A 14941-nucleotide genomic window follows, 5' to 3' on the forward strand; every position below is an offset into this window, starting at 1 on the left:
TTTTCGGTGGGTGTCGCTGCTGCCATTCCTGACACTTCCAGGAAATTAATGAAGTGTCCTCACAAATAGAAAACAGAACAAACCACTTCTGTGGTTTCCTCCAACCTCTCTCACTTGCCATAGGTAAGATACGGACACATAATAAAGATCTATCTACCAGTACTTGTGTCTGATTTTTCTCTCATATAAGAGGCAGACATTTTCCTATTTGGATTGACAAGAAGAATCAGATTTTTCCTCCCCATTTCTGTGGCTCTAGTCTTGATACCTAACATTCTCTATCAATCTTTTTAATTTTCTTGAAATGAAAAACGTCTTGCTCTACTCCCTTTCTCTTTGAAAATGTCTCTGCTCTCAAGATCCTGTTTTGAAGAACTCGTTACAGAGCAGGATAGCAGAAGTCCTACGCTATGAATCACTACAACAGAAAATTCCCTTTATCTTAATTCAGAGCATCAAATCAAGAATACTGAATATTAGTATTAGTAGCTAGCCTTTAAAGTAGGCTAAAAAGATACTAGCGAAACAGTCAGAAAATTTTTCTGCTAACAGTCAACATGGTTAGTCAACATGGTGGTGCAGCAGAAGCTCTCCCTCTGGAAGTTCTTAAAACATGAATTTCCAGAATCTGAGAGAATAGGGCTGGAAGAATATGGGTTTGGAGATATCTGATTTCTTTGAATCATTCCCTAAATGCCTCCAGTAGCCTCCATAAAGACACAGGATACCGGGCTAGGTAGATCTTTGGTTTTTGACTAGTTTGGGAGTAAAGAAAGGCCACATGATGTTAATTAAAGTAATTTTGCACAGATTTCAAAAACATTTTTCAAACTTCAAAGTCTGAAACTTCAAGAGATACTTGAAAGGCAAATGTTTAGTTATAATAAAATCTTCATGATTTCTCAGAGCAATTAAATGGAAAGAAAAATGTCCAGTTTGTCAATGATAGTTCATTGACAGCAGAGCTGAGAGGTCGTTCTACCCCGTCTCATCTCCCTTTCCTTGCAAGCTCCTGTCGTCCACCTTACGCTGATTTATCAGGTCATAAATTGATCGAATTCTCTGTATCTACATAGTTCTTTGTTTAATTGAATGAATTCAAGTCGAGAGAGGCTGGGCATGCACAGAGAGAGGAGGGGCCACACAACTGTGAGTGGGACCTGTTTTGGGGGCAGAGTTTTGTCTGGTCAGTTCTGCTGTTCATGGAACTGCAGCCTTATACCTCATAGTGTCCTCCCTCATTCCAAACATCCTTCACTACTCCCTGCCGCTTGGAGAACTCAGTATCACTGCAGTTTCCTCAGTATCACTGTAGTTTCATGCACACAGTCCACATCCCAGATAACCCACACTCTTCTAAAACTACTTTTCCAAGAAAACACCCAGAAAACCACCTCTCCAGTTTGAACTAGCTTTTTCTCCATATGCAGTTACAATGCACTAAGCAACAGCACCCCACAAACCTCTGTGGTTTCAAACAAAATATAATAAAAATTGTAATCACATCTCACAAATTTAGCCTAAGAAAATTCAACAGCAAATGAGATATTGAAAAATATCAACTGAAGCTTAAATCATAACAAATCAACCTTCCATCAAATATTTTTAAGACTATTAAAACTGCCAGGCTAAAATCCTTGCTCATATTTACTCATGTAAGCAAGCATCAAAAGTCCTTCCTTCCAGTTTACTACTTATGTACCCGCACACCCGGGTGCAGAGATGCACAAAGCAAGGAATGCTAAAATAAACCACAGTGACTACGACATCTGAAGAGACTGCAGTGACTTTTGGTAACGCCAAAAATAACCAAAGTGCTTCATCCACTCTTGCAGTATACACTGAAGGAGGAAGGGGAAATAAAAACCCTCCCAAAAAAAAAAAAAAAACCCCAAACCCAAAAAACAAAAAAACCCCAAACCAAACACTAAATCAAAGAAAAAAGAGTACTATGAAAACTGGTTATGGTTTTACAGATTCTCAGGTAGACTCTTAATCACATCCACATATATCAGTTGCTATTTAAAACTAGTGGAACTTTAACACTAATAATAATAGCAGAAGTCACTGAAACCTTCTTTCTCCCTTGCAACTGGAATTACTGAAGTATTGAATATTAAGTTGAATTTGTAGAAAATGTTGAACTACCAATAAAGAGCGAAGGGTAAAATGAGAAGTAAAAATAGTCTAGAAGACTCTTTTAGAAAGCAAAACATTAGCGTTACATTAGGAGTAAACCATCTTGTCGAAATAGTTTCCTGTTTCAGTTTTGACATTAGTATTTATACCATACCTGTTACCTGTTTCTTCAACTTTTCAATTTCTTCTTTCAAACTTTTAATTTCTAAATCTTTGCTTGCTGTTATTGGGCCATCCACTGTTGAATACTGCAGAGCCTGGACTGTCTGGGTGGACTCTAGAGAAAAAAGGAAGACAGAGGGACAAATTACACACCTGACATCTGAGGGGGTAATAAAGAAATTATCAATAAATTAAAGACATGCCAATAGACCCTCCACTGAGGATTCTACGACGAGTAATTTCCAGGTACCAAGTGCCAATTTTTCAGTAATTGTCAACTGGACAAATTCAGTTCTCAGAGGTTTTAAGGATGAAATCTTTACGCCACAGTCATCAGCGTATGGTGTTAGCATAAGAACTTGCATATAGGGGACTTTCAGGCATGAAAAAAGACCAACTGAAGTTTAATGTGCCAACAGAAATAATGAAGAGAATTATTTTCCGCTATAAATCATTCCAGGAGGAATTCTTTTTTGCACAGTATAAACCATAGATGAGCTTGCAGCTTTGTAAGGTAAGTCAAAAAAGTGATTGAATGATTTTTTAAAATTACTTTACCTTGTAGTTTTCTACTAAGTTCAAGCTTTTCCTGTTCTAGACGTCTTATTCTCCTCTCATAAGCTTCTGTCGCTAAACTATCCTCCAAAGTTCTTTGAATGCTGGCATCAATATCCATGGAGGGTGGTCCAGCTGTCAGTCTTAGACAGCTGCGGTCTGAAAGCACACTGGGGGAAAAAAATTAAACAGTATTAGATTTTACAACAGGCTGTGTTTAAAATATTTTTTTAAAAAAATCTATCAACTAATAAATAAATTTTTATTACAATGTAATTTATAAACAATCAAATAACATTTTGTTAGCATGAGCTCATTAAAAATTGAATTAATTTTTACCTAACATGACTGATTTCAGTGCATTATTTGCTTACACAAAAGTGAACGAACTCTTGATCAAAATGATCATTATGGATAATGTGTGTTAGCCAGACAGCAAAAAACCAACAACCTACATAGTAAGATTACATTAACAGTTTATTTTCAAATAAATAATCAGGTTTCCTAAGTACTTTAAAGACGATAATCACAACAAATGGTGTGGAATTATCACAGGCCAACTAGGGCATGTACGTATCAGAAATGCTGTGGCTTTGATTCTATAGCGACTCATGTACACACACTGCTACTCCTGCAAATAATCCTTCTGAAGTCTAGAGGACGTGTCACATAACCAGCATTAAGCACATGTGTTGGCAGAAACACAGGCCTGATCTTCCAATGGTTGTAAACATCATTTATTTATTTATTTTCATAAATGATCAAGGAGCAAACATGAACTTTTGACTTAAGGCTTAGTTTAGCAGTAGAGATGGACGTGACACATACCAGTTTAATACCAAATACCAATAAAGCATTTTTTAAAAAACCTCTATGCAGGCTTAAGAGTGTCAAAGGACAAGTTAAAAAGAAGTTTGTAAAGTCTAACAAGGTAAGTTCTTTCTGGGTCCACATATCTGGTCTTAACTTTGTCATATGTAGTTAACTTCATACGCTGTCTGAAAGCCATCTTTCTCAGCACCACCCCTCTGAACACCAGTGCTGACCTGTAAGCACTAAGTTTTACCTGCAGTGAGCTTATTCTTTTGGACAGGCAGCGTTTCAGATTACGGCCTAGTAATTTCCTTGCTAAACAGGTACCACAGTCCTTGGTATTTGTTCGCAGTTTGTTTCAGAGACAGAAACTTAAGATATTATGTAGTTACCCTACAGACTATTTTGGAACTCAACTTACCAGCTACTTGTGTATGTGAAACCCACAAATGGTAAATGATGGCCAGAAAATGCAGTGTGTGATGGTGGAGGCATTGTTTCCTAGAAAAAGAATAGGACAGTTGAATAAGTAGTATCTTACTGGACTTAAAAAGATTCTCAGATTTAACCCGATGTGAATTATTAGTGATAATATTGTATTAACTACATTCACAGATCATCCTTATCTAGAGCCCAAATAGCAAATATCATCACCTAAATCTATTTATAATAGCATGCAAAGTACAAAAATACAGCATCCTGGCATGAAAAATAGGCTATCGTTGTAGCAAAGCAGAACGTTACACATATTAAAAGCCAATTTATTAATTCTTTTTTCCAAGAAGCTCTTCGCACAAAAAGGATCACCTTTTACTCCCTCCTATACTCCACCCACTATTTAGTCAGCAGGGCTTCCCGCCTGTAGATTTAACAACCCCACCTCTGAGCGGGCTATCTCCATTTGGAGAGAACAATTAGTCACAATTTCTTAGAAAGAAGTAATACCACAGGGTTTTCTAATCCCATTAGTGCTTTGACCATTTCTTCCTTCATTGCTTCTTTTTCCTGTCAGACAAAGAACTACAAATCAAGACAAATCTTTGAGCTTCTTCTCAGGCTTAAATAACTCTGTTGCTATATTATCCCAAACATTAGAGGTTCTAATATTCTTAAATATCCTGTTAAAAGCTTCCTGTTGAACTCCAAGATGCAAGGTTTATGTTGCTATAAGATGGCCTTAACAGTCATCAAAAGCAACTCCTTAAGAAGATGATTATCACACTGACGTGTGCTAAAAGGTTCTGAAGTTTAAGAAAAGGCAACATCATGGTTTTTTCAAACAAAACACCACCAATGACAGCTAGATTATGTAATTACATCAAGTGTACATTGTTGGGCATTTTGGAAACTAAGGGCAAAACCAAATTACAAAGCTTTAACTTTCCATTCATGGATAATAAAAATATGAATTCTTACACACTATGGTTAGGAAAAATTCTTTACTACTAATTTATAATTTAGTTCCATATTTCATACATTCGAGTTTCAAAACATCTTAAGAACAACTTTTAAAAAGATCAAATGCATAATTGTGTGATTTTAACAGTCCATACGTCAGTTTTCAGTTACACACAGGTAACTGGACATTGGTTCTAAAATACCCTATCTATTGATTTCACAACGATGAGAGATTCTGTAAAAAAAATTGGGGTTTTGCTGATTCTTTGGCAGAGGTCAAAACACTTATTTCCTGCTGCTTGTTTCAATTCAACTGTATTATCACACTGACAAAATTATGAACTACATCTTCCATGCCTAGCAGTAAGGCTACTAAACCACAGTTAAGAGCTAAGAGCTTGCAGAGCTTAGGCTGCCTAGCAACACTGTTTGGCCTTTCATATTCATGGGTACTTTTAAGATATTCTTTCAATATCATTATTACATATATATTTTTTCATGGGACCACAGTCACATTCCAAGTTCAGGCAGAACAATAACAATCATGACTTTTCAACATTGCCTTTTATCTTCAGCACTGGGCATTCCTCATTTGCTCTACACCATTCGAACTTGCAAAGAACTTAAAAGGAAAAAAGAGTCTCATGGGCTTAGCTCGGGTGCCAACTTCTGTAATACTAATGCAAGTACATGAACTTTCCTCACAAGATGCGCATGAAAGACGGCAGGGAAAACACCTCCAAGATACATATATGAATTTGACAGGAAGCGAGATTAAATACAATGTCCACAAGTTGAGGCTGAAATGTAAAATATCGTCAGTCATGCAATACCTAAAGCTAGGTTTTTTCCCAGAGATGCTAAGTGCAAAAAGAAATGTTAAAGATATAATCTTAAATTAAACAAAACAAAAAAGTACCTTAATGAGTTCCAAACAAGGAAACTTGAAAATGAAGCTACAGAAACTAATGCTTATCCCTAACACGTCAATGGCATTGTTTTTGATGCCCAAAGCCTACAGCAAATTAAGAATCCGACTCATTTTCATGTCTGAGTCTAATAACTCATCACAGGAGCATTCTTTCCTCACCTGCAGCTCCCTGCTTCTTTATAGTGGGAAAACATGCACACCCCACAGGCACCTTTTGACTGCCTCGGATGGGAGACGAGCCTCTAAAAAGAAAGGCCCCCGGACTGGTCAACATTGGAACGTGTGAATAACCTCCTAAATGTATTTCATGTACTTCACAAACATGGCTTCACAAATGGACACACAGCAGCCACTCCTGCCACCCAACCCTGATAGCTGTTTCCGGACAAAATAATGTGCAAATAGGTATCCAAAAACCATATTAGAAAGTCTTAAGATAAAAATACTTGAGTTGTGAAGGGAGATATGCAATACCAGATCCAAGAGAGAAAAAAATGAGGGAAAAATTTTAAAACTGCAAGTTTTCCTTGGACTCTGAGACCTATTCCTCCACACCACATATGCCTACCACTGGATCTCATTGACTCAAAACGCCTTCCATGTTTTACTGTGCTGTTGGAGGAAACGGAGTGCAAATATCATCACCCTGCCTATATCAGTTTCTGTTGGCTATCACTTATCTGCAGGTCCAGGAAGCACACTGGAACTGAGTGCACGGGCAGTTCAGAGAACAAAAGCACAGAGAGTGAAAATGCTTCACCTCACATGTAAACAGCTGGTTTCTGCCTCTTTGAACAAACACACAAAGAAGTATTTCTAAGGAGACAACATGAGGCATTCCTCTGATGCCAAGACCTCTGTCATCTGTCAAAGTTCCTGTTCAAAAGCATAGAAACACTAAGGTTCTTAAAAATCAGTAACTGCAAAGCTTTTTAAGCAAAGACAAAATAATTTCTTTCTCCTTATGATTGTTCCAGAAGAACTGGCTGTAACATTTCTCCTAAATTTCCCAAAACTCAAGTCAGAAAACAAGTTGGAAAAATTTTAGTGGGAATGAAGAGACTGGAATCTGACAGAGGGAGAAGCAAGTGGAGTAGAGCACTACAATGAAATGCATTATGCAAACTTAGTACAAGTCTCAGCAATGCTCTGCTAGAAGTACCATGTCTTGCACTATCTACGTGCAAATATATGATTCTTTATAAAACATGGATTCTAAGAACCTTTTACTGCAAATAAGGGATATGCATGTTAAATATAAGCAAATTTACAAGGAATTTACAAAATTGAACTGAAGTTATCCTTACACATATGTTTGGAGGATCAGCCTCTGAACTATGAATGTATTCCCCCCACAGTTCTTCAAAGCAGCACTTATTTGTTGTTTATGCAGAACACAGTGAACACGCTGAAATAAACTTCCATTTACAAATATTTTATAATAAAGTATACTACAAAAGCAGATTTGTCAAAATATCAATTCTATACTTACAGAATTTTTTAGGCAATCATCATCCACATCAAAGTTCGATGTATCAGTGGGGCTGCTGACCTCTGGGATGTAAGGTGCCTCACAGTTTCTAATGTTGTCCCAATCAATCCCAGCAAAAAATGGATGGTTCTTAAAGTCTTCTATCCCATTTTGTCCAAGTCGATGCTCTCTGCTACAAATGAGCCTTCGGATAAGGTCCTTTGCACTTTCAGAGACATCTGTCACTTGAGCAGGAAACTGAAACCTCTCCTTAAAGATTAAACAAGAGAAAATAGTTTATTACTAAGAAGTAGTTGGAAAAAATCACCCTTCTTAGTGAAAATCGCTATGTAGAAAAAGAAATGTGTAAATACTCCCATTCTTAAATATATGCAGTAAGTTTTCTAGGAAAAAGACTCCTCCAAAGGATAGAAACTATTGACTTTTTTTTTGTCTCCTAGTTTTTCTTCTTTATTTAAATAAATACATTTTTTAATGTTGAGTTCTACAGCTGCCTCCATGTGGAAGAACACTTAAGAATCTTCTGCATAAGCCAACCAACGGATCCGCCAGAAGCAAGCAACACAAAAGGAGTGATGTAACATAGCCAAGATTTACTCCATAGAGTGAACTAACAGCCATGTTTCCAATTCCAGATTTTTAGTTTTGAACTGCTTTATCCTAAAAGGAAAGACATCTGCAATCCATAACCATAAACTTACTACATGGAAACATATTTTTTATTCTACATTTATGAACATTAGCATAATTAGTCCATAAAACTTCATTTTAAAATAAGTCTTCAAGTTACCCTATTACTTATTAAAAATTAGCTTAGAGGAGAAAGAGAAAGTGCACTAACTTTGTGGTTCATTATCTTCCCGTAGGTCTCCACCAAGGATTCAGCATAAAAGGGTGTTTCTCCATAAAGCATTTCATACATGCAAACGCCTAGGGACCACCAGTCACACTCGGGCCCATACTTCCCTTTTCCATCTTCCATGGCCTGCAAGATTTCTGGAGAGATGTAGTCTGGCGTTCCAACTGCCACTGAAGATTGGACCTGTAGGAGTTACATTTCCAGGACTGAAATCAATTGCACCGTTACAGACATTGCTCTTTGTGGCACTGTGTACATACATATGAATTTCGCCTAGTGCTCTGGTTATAACAATAACAGGTAAACACAGAAAAAGGCTTCTAAATTCAGAAAGAAATACTTCTGCATCCAAAGCACTGTACGTATTTGTAGGCATTCCAATAATATACTTTTGCTAAACTTGTAACAGTATTTAATAAGAGAAAGAATAAAACTGTCAATTCTTAGGCTTAGCGGTGTTAAGTAATTATAGATTACGTAATCGCATATATTAACTCAAATGCTTTGTAACACTCTGGGACACGATTAACCACTGGAATTACATTCTAGTCACACCTACTATATATTGGGCAAGTTTAAATATATTACAATTGGCACACCGTCATATTTCAGTATCTCATCCTGCTTACACTAAAGCTTACATTTTCAATAAAGATTAGAACTCAGAGCTCAAAACTGAGAGATTCATAGTTCATCAACAAACACCTACTCAATCCTGACAGTGCACCTTCTCTTCACGAGAAGCTTATTCTTATTCATGAGCTGACTGTGTGCGTCTGAAAAGCAGTAAACCCAAGCAGTGTGCAGTCATATTTTGAACCAAGGTTAGTTACATGCCAATACCATTCCAATTCCATTTTATTTGACATAAGGCACCTTTTCTCTTTAATAGCACACATTTTAGTGGCCAGCAAAGGACTGAAGATGTTTAAGAACACATCATTCATTCTTATTTACCGTTCCATCTTCCATCAGTTTCAGACAAGAACCAAAATCTGCTAATCGAATATGTCCATTCATATCCATCAAGATGTTGTCTGGTTTAATATCCCTGCAATTAAAACGCATTTCAGAATTAGTACAAAAATGCATTGCATAACATATAGCCCAAACATTAACTCTGCAACACTCTATTCATTCAAAGCCAGCAACAGATCAGTAGACAGAACACAATCACTCATCGTATGGTGAAATCCACACCAGAGACATTTCGTGACAGGGGCTGTAGATCAAATCACGTAATGGCTGTTAATTCAACATTTTTACATTTAGTGTCTTTCATCAGCATTTTTCTCCCAACATACATCTCAGCTCATTAAGTACATCTGTCATACTTCTGCTGAAATAACCAGCAAAGCCATTGTACACACTACTGCAGCTCTCTTCAGCCAAGTTTTGCAGCTATCGTATTCAGGTCATGACACATATGGAAAAATCTTGTTTAGCAGGCAACAAAATAAATACTCGTTATTTTGCAAATTTGAGTCTTTTTTTTTTTTTTTGGTCTCGTGTTTTACAGATATCTAAGTATACTGAAATAAGGATAAAGTGTATGCCCCCAGTATGCAGCTGACTAGGACGAAAGCACCTACGCTCTCTAAGTTACCAGAGGAGAGGGACATCTGCTGTTGTTCGACTTGCAGACTACTACAGCGATGACATTCCTTTTCATTAGAGTACAGTTATTAGAAATATCCATTAAGCTACATTTTTAAAACATGACAGTCACATTCTTACTCTATCCTTATCTATTACATATTAATAAAGTACAACTCCTTTCTCATTGAACAGATATTTATAACAAGTAAGAACAAATCCCCTAAAACAAACAAAAACCAAATGAACCCCTGACTTTGCTTGATTTCCCTAACAACTTACAAATGAACGTCATCTATTGCTTTGCAGTCAAATTTCAAAATATCCACAAGCTAAAATATTCACAAGTGAGAGCAAGGTTTTGTTGTTTGGTTTGGGCTGGTTTGGGTTGTTTTTTTTTTTTTTAACAAAAATTGAGTTATAAAAAGAATTTATTGCAGTCAAATTTCAAAATATCCACAAGCTAAAATATTCACAAGTGAGAGCAAGGTTTTGTTATTTGGTTTGGGTTTGGTTTTATTTTTTTAAAAAAAAATGAGTTATAAACAGAATTTATAATGGTCAAAATGTTAGAACCACACCTTGGACAACATTACAGAAGCAATGGCATGAAGGTGTCACACTGCTACACGCTCAGTGACAATATGTTCTTTTGAAGAAAAGCACTTTGTGAATTTGTGCTGCCCGAAGACGAGCAGGTAGTGGCCCATGCTGAAAACAAATTTTAGTCACCTTCTGAATGTGCAGAAACATTTACAAAGTAAAAAGCAAGTGCTATTTAAGAAATCATACTTTTGCTTCTTGCAACAAAGCAAATCACAAAAATTAATTGGGTCCATTCTCTAAATAACATTCTTCCACTTGATTTTTGCTGACACTGAATATGCAAAAGAATTGCAACCTCTAGACTGACACAGTTTTATTTATTTCACATTCGCCCACCAAAAGCATGCCTTAAACATGCTTCTAAATAAAAACAAACACATGCTATTGAGACCTCTGGAATTAAAACTCCAGTTTAAAACACTCTGCAAAAACATGCACCTAAAATAAAGTTCCTCTCAGAAGCTGGACTCGGTTCAAGCTAAACAAAAACATGACTCACCCTTGAGGCTCCATTTATCCATGTTCTATCTTTTAATATATTCCCAAGAGAAATAATAATAACAATAATCATCATCATCATGCCAACCTCTCCCCTTCAACCCCACAAAAGAGCAGAAACATAAAAAAAAAAATTCATTCTTGTCAACACTGTGCAGAAATAAACCTGCAAACAACACCGAAAGCACTCAGAGAAACGAGTAGTTTTTGCAAAGTGAAGTTTGTAAGGCTCAATAAAAAATTCATAAGCACAATTTTTACAGTTAAGGAAAAAAAAGATCAACTTAATGCATACAAATTCCTTTCGGCTCTTGTAACAGAAGGCATGGGTTATGAACAACTGTTCTGAATTCAACTGAACTACGCTAATAAAAGACAGTTTGAACGACAAGAATTGCTGGCACCTGCAGAGCAGAACACGCTATAAGCAAAGGGAAATTTAAGAAAATTGAGAGCCCCAGAGGGGAACAAGGAAGGGCAGTAATTATTGTCAGTGTAACTGAAGAGCTCAGAGGTGGTTATTGTGGGGAAAAATAACAGGTCACAAACCCCGCATCTTCACTGAGCCTGTGGTTGTTAGGTTCCATTAGAATTATGAGGTTTGTTACAGGTTTTTGTTTTGAACAACATTTAGCGACCCTCCTTTAGCGATCAGAACTGACTCTTCTGCTGTTCCTAACAGAGCACAGTCTTCTTTCTTCAGGCCTCCTCCACTTTCCCTGGCTTATCCCACTTTCTTCACTGTATGAGCTGCTTCCCTCTTCCCACAACTTCCATCTCAGATGGACTTTTATTCCTACCACCCCCTACCTCCTAGACTCACCTCAAAAGTGAAACAATGCTCCACAGCCTATCAATCCCAAATCTCCTCCCCTTTTATCTCCTTCCTTTACTACTGAGCCCTAGTCTCCTGCACACACACCGTTAACTAGTCTTTTTTTCTCCCATCCCAGTTCTCAGCAGTCATTATACCCCCATAGTCACTTCCTACATTCCTTTCCCATTCCCACTGCCTTCCTATTTCTCTAACCCTTACCACCCTCTTTCCTCACGTCCAATTTTTGTTCTGCTGCACAGGAATCTTCTTTGGCACCAAAAGGAAGAGCCCCATTAGCAACAAAGAGCCTGCACACTGTCTTTAGTGTCTATTTACCAGCATGTCCCAAACTGGCAGGGCATAGACCCTTCATACTCACAGCCCTGAAACAGCACAAACCCGCAGCAGGAGAAAAAACTGAAAAGCATTCAGGGACCTAACTCTGCACACGGTTGGTTGAAGCTCACAACAACTAGCATATTGAGGGGAAAGTTATAACCTGAAAATATCTGAATTGGGGGCAGAAGAATGAAAATACATCCATAACTCAAGGAAGACTCCCTCCCGGATTTTAACACTGTCTCCATCCTCCAGAGCAGAAGAATTTCTCACAAAGCTTGTAAGAACTTTTATTCATTAAAAATCTATATAGGAGAAGCAATAAATGTTTCTCGCTCTTGTTTCTGGAAACAGAGGACCTTGTTTCAGACAGATACTAAGGAAGGAAAATTCCAGACCAAGTGGCTAAAATCTGGCAAAAGTAATGAGCAAATAATGAAAAGTTACACGGTTTAGTGAACAGACCACTGGGCTTAATCTCCGCAGATAAGAATTACTAGGTGATTGTGGGGAAACCACTTCAACCTCACTCACCGAGAACACTGGTGCTCAGTGAGGCAAATGATTTCATCTGGCTAGAAGGTGAGGAGCACTAATATTCTGACAATCCTTAATTTGTTCATTATAAGAAAAACATCTGCTCACTTGAAATATGAAATAATAATTCGGTTTCAAGAGGTATGGCATTTAGAAGCCATTTTACGAACCAGATTTATAGTGGGAACAAGCATTGAATTGGGGGAATTGCTCTGACATCACTGTGACCTCTGGAGATCGTGACTTCCACCCAGACAGGTCAGCCTTCCTTGTGAGAGCAGCTTCTGGGGGAAGCTCCATGGGCACTGGGTGCAGGTTGCCAGAGACAGACCTGGGACAAATCAAGCTATGCCAAGTTCTTCAAATGTGCTCCACAGTGAATCAAGGGGACAAGGTACTGAGCATAACCGAAGAACTGCAAACCTTCCTCATATCGGCTTTATTGTGGCAGTGTCACCTGGGGGTTCTGCTTGTCCTTTTTTTTTTGCAGTGATATACCAGCATCAAAGGAGCTGGAAATCTGGTACAAATAAACATCTTTAAACCCACATACAACTATTTAAACAACCATGACTGCAACAGAGAATACAGGAGTGACTTCTATTTTTCTGAGCTGCGCTGTCCTTGACTGTGGGAGAAAATCAGCACTGCACAATAGCTTGGATAAAGCAATGTTCTTTCTATTTGTTTTGTAGACTTGTGTTACTCGCTTCTGTTCACCTCAAGAATGCTATAGGAATAAACAGTCTGCGTGATACTGGAAACTTCACTTGCACAGAAAATTAATGTGGAGGCTTATGAAAAAAATTTGAAAAATCTTTAATGAATCGTTTTTCATAATGCTGCTTGGTTTAATTTGGAGAGCTGTTCTTCAGATTGGCATGTTTACCCAGATGACTCCACTCACCTCTCTTTAAAACAGTTTACTTTCTTAAGCCATAATTAAAACCCAAACATTTTACATACTAACTGTGTTAATATAAACAACATTCTGAAACTGCAGCAGATATCTGGATTATTGCCATTCATTCTGATTTCTCTGTTAATGAGCCAGAGTAGAATTTCATTTGTTCAAGGAAATGTATTCCCTCTGAAACATGCTAAATTCATAGCACGTTCCAGCTGTAAATCAAACTAAAAAGAATTTTTAGTACATGTGAATGTACTTTTTTTCCTGGTTTCATTTCTGATACTAAATGGAACTTCAGGAATGGTGAGGTCTTGCACATTGAAAATTGGACCAGCCAACCTCCTTAAAGTCCTTCCAACTTGAATTGTCTCATCACCTTATGCTTTCAAAACATACTTGTTCTGAGGTTCATCTATGCCATTCTTTGAATTCTTACAACAACGTTATTCAGTCATTTGCAAGACCACGTGGAGCTCCTCAGGTCTACAACACAGGAAGTAGCACATTCCAGAAGAATCTTAAGCTAATTTTGTTTCATGGACAAAATGAAAGCTTCCTCATGGAGGCAGGGGACCAGACAAGCAGAAAGGAAGATACATAAAAAACAGGATGATGTTTAATGCAAGAATGTAACAGAATGATTAAGCAGCAGTCACTTCAGACACTACCTATGATCATGCCAACGGGCCAACACACAGGCACTCATCTTTAAGCTCACATGATAAAAACCCTACTGGCATTAAAGAGTTTGTGACCAGTAGGGATCCCTCTTCTTGGTAACCATACAGTCATGACACAATGTCTTGTTTTGTTTATTCATTTGTATTGTATTTATTCTTTTTTTCAAAACCAAAAATGATCAGGCAGAAATGAAGGAAAAGGTGAGTCCTCCTCTCTAACTAGTATCACCCGAAGGTGGCCAGATGGTGCAAGGAGACACCTCCCAGTACACGCAACATGTCCTCATTGGAATAAGCATTTCAGATGCTAATGGACTGTCCTCATGTACACAGCTGAGCTCTTAAAAAAGCAGCAGAACTGAAACGACAATAAAGGGGCTTATGTTGTTCTAAATTCAACAACTGCAATGTTTGCTGAGCCTGAAGAAAGATACGAATCCATGTAAAATCAAAGGAGCAATTTGATAGCTGAGATACCAACTCATTTTAGCACGCTGGAAAAGAAAGAGATAATTTGGAGAACAAATTTTTATTTCTAATGTTAACATTAGGAAGAGCATGGAAGTTAATTCATTTTCCTAAACAGGTCACACGCCCCAAGGAATGCCA

General features: G+C 37.5%; 1 protein-coding gene across 1 annotated transcript in view; it reads right to left on the reverse strand.

The window, feature by feature from the left end:
• The window catches only part of LOC104493543 (serine/threonine-protein kinase MRCK alpha), a gene marked incomplete at its 5' end in the record, with an annotated part of 70288 nt that overhangs the window by 15559 nt on the left and 39788 nt on the right, over positions 1–14941 (reverse strand). Inside the window, 6 exons of the mRNA XM_010136250.1 lie at positions 2294–2416; positions 2860–3026; positions 4091–4170; positions 7491–7739; positions 8332–8532; positions 9307–9400. Coding sequence (XP_010134552.1) covers positions 2294–2416; positions 2860–3026; positions 4091–4170; positions 7491–7739; positions 8332–8532; positions 9307–9400 — 914 coding nt within the window. The remainder of the gene's footprint in view (positions 1–2293; positions 2417–2859; positions 3027–4090; positions 4171–7490; positions 7740–8331; positions 8533–9306; positions 9401–14941) is intronic.

Source organism: Buceros rhinoceros, unplaced genomic scaffold (assembly GCF_000710305.1).
Source record: "Buceros rhinoceros silvestris isolate BGI_N320 unplaced genomic scaffold, ASM71030v1 scaffold3695, whole genome shotgun sequence".
NCBI lineage: Eukaryota > Metazoa > Chordata > Aves > Bucerotiformes > Bucerotidae > Buceros > Buceros rhinoceros.